We start from the raw sequence: 3,981 nt of genomic DNA, 5'->3' as shown, positions 1-3,981 counted from the left end.
ACGCAACACTTACACTATGCGTTTTGCGTTAGGCTACTGATGCTTACCGCAAAAGAGCAAACATGCACATGGATCACTGCACAATGCCATGGATTTTCACCAACATTATTGTCCTAGTGCATCCAGATGAAGCTTGGTAAGCGCACACACCTTTTGGAATAATCAAAGAATTGTCAAGCGAGCTCGCAGGCAGTCTGCAGACGGACTGCCCCAGAAAAGCAGTCACCTCTGTGCGCGCGGATGCGCACCGGGGAACATGCACTTCTCCGGGGAGATCCCCTCAGAGTTCGCGTGTAATTTAACGGACAAAAACCGGACAGTGGCTTTGAATCTGAGGCAAAAACTGCTGATAGGTGACATCGCGAACGCCAGCGGCGCGCACAATGACAGCGATCCGTTTGGACGGAACGAGGAGGTCGCCAAGATCGAGATTACGGTCCTGAGCGTCACGTTCCTCGTGGCCGTCGTGGGGAACGTGAGCGTGCTGCTGGCCATGTGCAAGACCCGAAGGAAGCTGTCTCGCATGCACCTGTTCATCAAGCACCTGAGCCTGGCGGACCTGGTGGTGGCTTTCTTCCAGGTCCTCCCGCAGCTCTGCTGGGAGATCACCTTCCGTTTCTATGGGCCAGACGTGCTGTGCCGCATAGTGAAACACCTGCAGGTGCTGGGGATGTTCGCCTCCACGTACATGATGGTGATGATGACACTGGACCGCTACATCGCCATATGCCACCCGCTGCAAACTCTGCACCAGCCCACGCAGCGCGCCTACGTTATGATTGTGTCCACGTGGGTGTTCAGCCTTGTCCTGAGCATGCCCCAGTACTGCATCTTCTCCCTGAGCGAGGTCCGACCCGGCTCCCAGGTCTACGACTGCTGGGGGCACTTTGTCCAGCCGTGGGGTGTGCGCGCGTACATCACCTGGATCACCGTGGGCATCTTCGTCGTGCCCGTGACGGTGCTGGTGCTGTGCTACGGGTTCATCTGCCACACGATCTGGCGAAACCTCAAGTACAAAACGCGCAGGAGTGCGTGCGCGGCGGCCGAGGCCACCAAGAACGACCTCCTGGGAAGGAGCTCGCTCAGCAGCATCAGCCGAGCCAAATTACGCACGGTGAAGATGACGTTCGTGATCGTGCTGGCGTATGTGGTGTGCTGGACGCCGTTCTTCACCGTGCAGATGTGGTCGGTGTGGGACGAGACCTTCTCATGGGACGGTAGGTCACATTTTAACACTGGTTAAATAACCAGTGTCCAGTCTATCCACACTGCCGTCTTTACGCATTACGCACCAAAGTCACAATAAGCCAGTGGTGGAAAGCCTACTCATTATGTAGAATGTCCCATTTCACGTTTACAAATGTATAAAAATCTACATCCCATTGTGAGCTTGTAGGTCATTTTCAAACATTTTCAAATGTATATGGCTAAAGTGGTTAATGTATGTTTTGCAATAATAAAAATCTACAGAGTCAAGGTTTCCAATGTAGTGGAGTAAAAGTAGGCTACAATATTTGCCTCTGAGATGTAGTGGAGTAGAAAAAAAGTATTGGAAATTGGAAATAGCCTACTCAAGTAAAGTAGCCTACAAATAACTCAAAAGTTTACTTAAGTAAATGTACTTACTTTACACCACTGCATTTTAACATTGGTTAAATGACCTGTCCAATGTCAATCAATCAACATTTAATGTATCCACACAGCCTTCCTTACGCACAATAAACCACCATTAAACACCTTTAAGCTCAACGTTTTTAAAAGTATTATTAAGCAAAATGCATAACACCGTAGTGCGTTACAGTAGACAAACCTTTTTGAATAATACTGTAGGACACTGTTCTCAAAGTGGGGTCCGGGGACCCCTTGGAGTCCTTGAGCATGAGGGGGTTCCATGCGGTCCCCAGCAAAACAGTTTAATTTAAGCCCAATTAAAAATGTTGGGAAATGTTGCCATATGTTGCAAATGTTACATATTTTATGGGGGTTCCTGGCACAATATCTTCTCAGATGCATGAATTCGGGGGAGTGTAATTTTAGAACAATGGAAACTTGTTTCTTGTCTCTTTTTTTTCCTGTATTACACCATGCGTGGATATGAAAGATGGCATGTCAAAAGGGCATGCATCAATTGCTGCCAAATGATGTTAAGATTTCATTTGGCAGTGGACTAATGAAAGATTTGATAATTTTTCTTTTATTTCTTAAAAAAATATATTTGATTATTCAAACCCCTGGCCTTTGTTTTCTTTTAGAGCCGCTTCCTATAGACAATTTACAGTATATGACACAAAAAATGTGAGAATTCAGGCTTTGGAGCATAAGGCTGATTACAAAACTGTCTGTCTGGGGGTGAAAGAAGACTTACAAACTGTATAGGAAGAGCGTAAATATTTAGTCTTTCAGTAAAGGTGGTTGCACACTGCTGCGTTTTTCGTTGCGAAATGCGTTTTTCAGGGCAAGGAGAGAGAGAGAGATAGAGAGAGCAAGGGACCGAGTGGTGCGCGAAACGGGCAGCAGTGTGCAAACGTGACTGACATAACGTGAGGTTGATTTTTTATTTGCGTGCTCCGAAATTCACTTCGATATTCGGCCCGAAAAACGCAGCAGTGTGCAACCACCTTAACACAGTGCAACCCCCTGCGGAGAGAACGCATAAACACCCCATGGAAATGTACAGTACAACTCATTGAGTCCCACCCCCTTTCCCCTCTCTCCAGATTCAGAGAACACGGTGGTCACTCTCTCCGCGCTGCTGGCCAGTCTGAACAGCTGCTGTAATCCCTGGATCTACATGATCTTCAGCGGACACCTCCTGTCCGACTTCCTGCACTGCCTGCCCTGCTGCCGCAGGCTGCGCAGCAGGTTCGCCCACAACCAGGACTCCGACAGCAGCATCCGCAGGACCACCACGTCCCGCCTCCAGACCCCGCGGCTGTCAGAGCCGTTCAGAGACCTCAATCCTATTCCCGCGCTCAAAAACTGTCAGTCAGTCCTGTATGTGTCCTCCTGACCTCCCGATGGATCTGTTTCACAGCTAAAGCGACAGTATACAATGGTGTTAGCTTGTCAGTTGCCACCATTGGTGTGTGAATGTGGGAAGTGAGGACGCTGGCGTTGACTGTTCGCCGCTTCACCTCCCAATGTATGAATGAATGGACCATTGTAAAGCGCTTTGAGTTCGCAACTTGCTTAGAAAAGCGCTATAAAAATGTAATCCATTATTATTATTATTATTATATTATCTCTGTCGGGACAAGAATGGACAGGACCTGAGCCTGACTTATACTTTGTTCGTACGACAGTAATATGGCTTGTCAAAAATGTCAGTACATGGTGTCATGGTGTCAAGAACACTGTGCACAGGCTCCGATTAGATATACTGTAGATATACTGTGGATATGGTTACTGCTGCAAGGTATGCTTGCACACGATTTGGCACCAGGGCATGTTGTATATAATGGTGATATTTAAACATTTCCAAATGACACACACACACACACACACACACACACACACACACACACACACACACACACACACACACACACACACACACACACACACACACACACACACACACACACACACACACACACACACACACGTACGTGCACACTGCAATTACTACATATGGTACAGTTCTTTAATAATCACATTGTGAAAGCCATACATTTTTGGCATCACATTTAACACATCCAAAAAAATAAAATTAACTTGTCTGTCTGGAACCGCGTTTTCTCCTCAGTGGATTGACCAATTGATTTGAACTTCCACATGGGCATTGACCATTGACATATATTTTTCACTTTTCCCAAATTTAAGCTGTTTATTTGGTTTTTGCTGACTATGGGATCTGAAGCCATGATTGCACTGTTATGTAATAATTCAATAATTTGGTTACCTTAAAAGTTAGTTTGGTAAATACTGAACTTAAGGTGGTTGCACACTGCTGCGCTTTTCGGGCCGAATATCGGAGTGAAT

General features: G+C 46.7%; 1 protein-coding gene across 1 annotated transcript; it reads left to right on the top strand.

The window, feature by feature from the left end:
- Window positions 1-256: 256 nt before the first annotated feature.
- Window positions 257-3,010, top strand: avpr1ab (arginine vasopressin receptor 1Ab; the record flags this gene model as incomplete). Its single annotated transcript, XM_080754383.1, has 2 exons — window positions 257-1,217; window positions 2,718-3,010. The coding sequence occupies 2 exons, from the start codon at window positions 257-259 to the stop codon at window positions 3,008-3,010; spliced, it is 1,254 nt and encodes a 417-aa protein (XP_080610509.1).
- Between the last annotated feature and the right edge of the window lie 971 nt (window positions 3,011-3,981).

Source organism: Nannobrachium achirus (assembly GCF_963921795.1).
Source record: "Nannobrachium achirus genome assembly, chromosome: 23".
NCBI classification, from domain to species: Eukaryota; Metazoa; Chordata; class Actinopteri; order Myctophiformes; family Myctophidae; genus Nannobrachium; species Nannobrachium achirus.
This window is presented reverse-complemented; position numbering and strand designations above follow the sequence as displayed.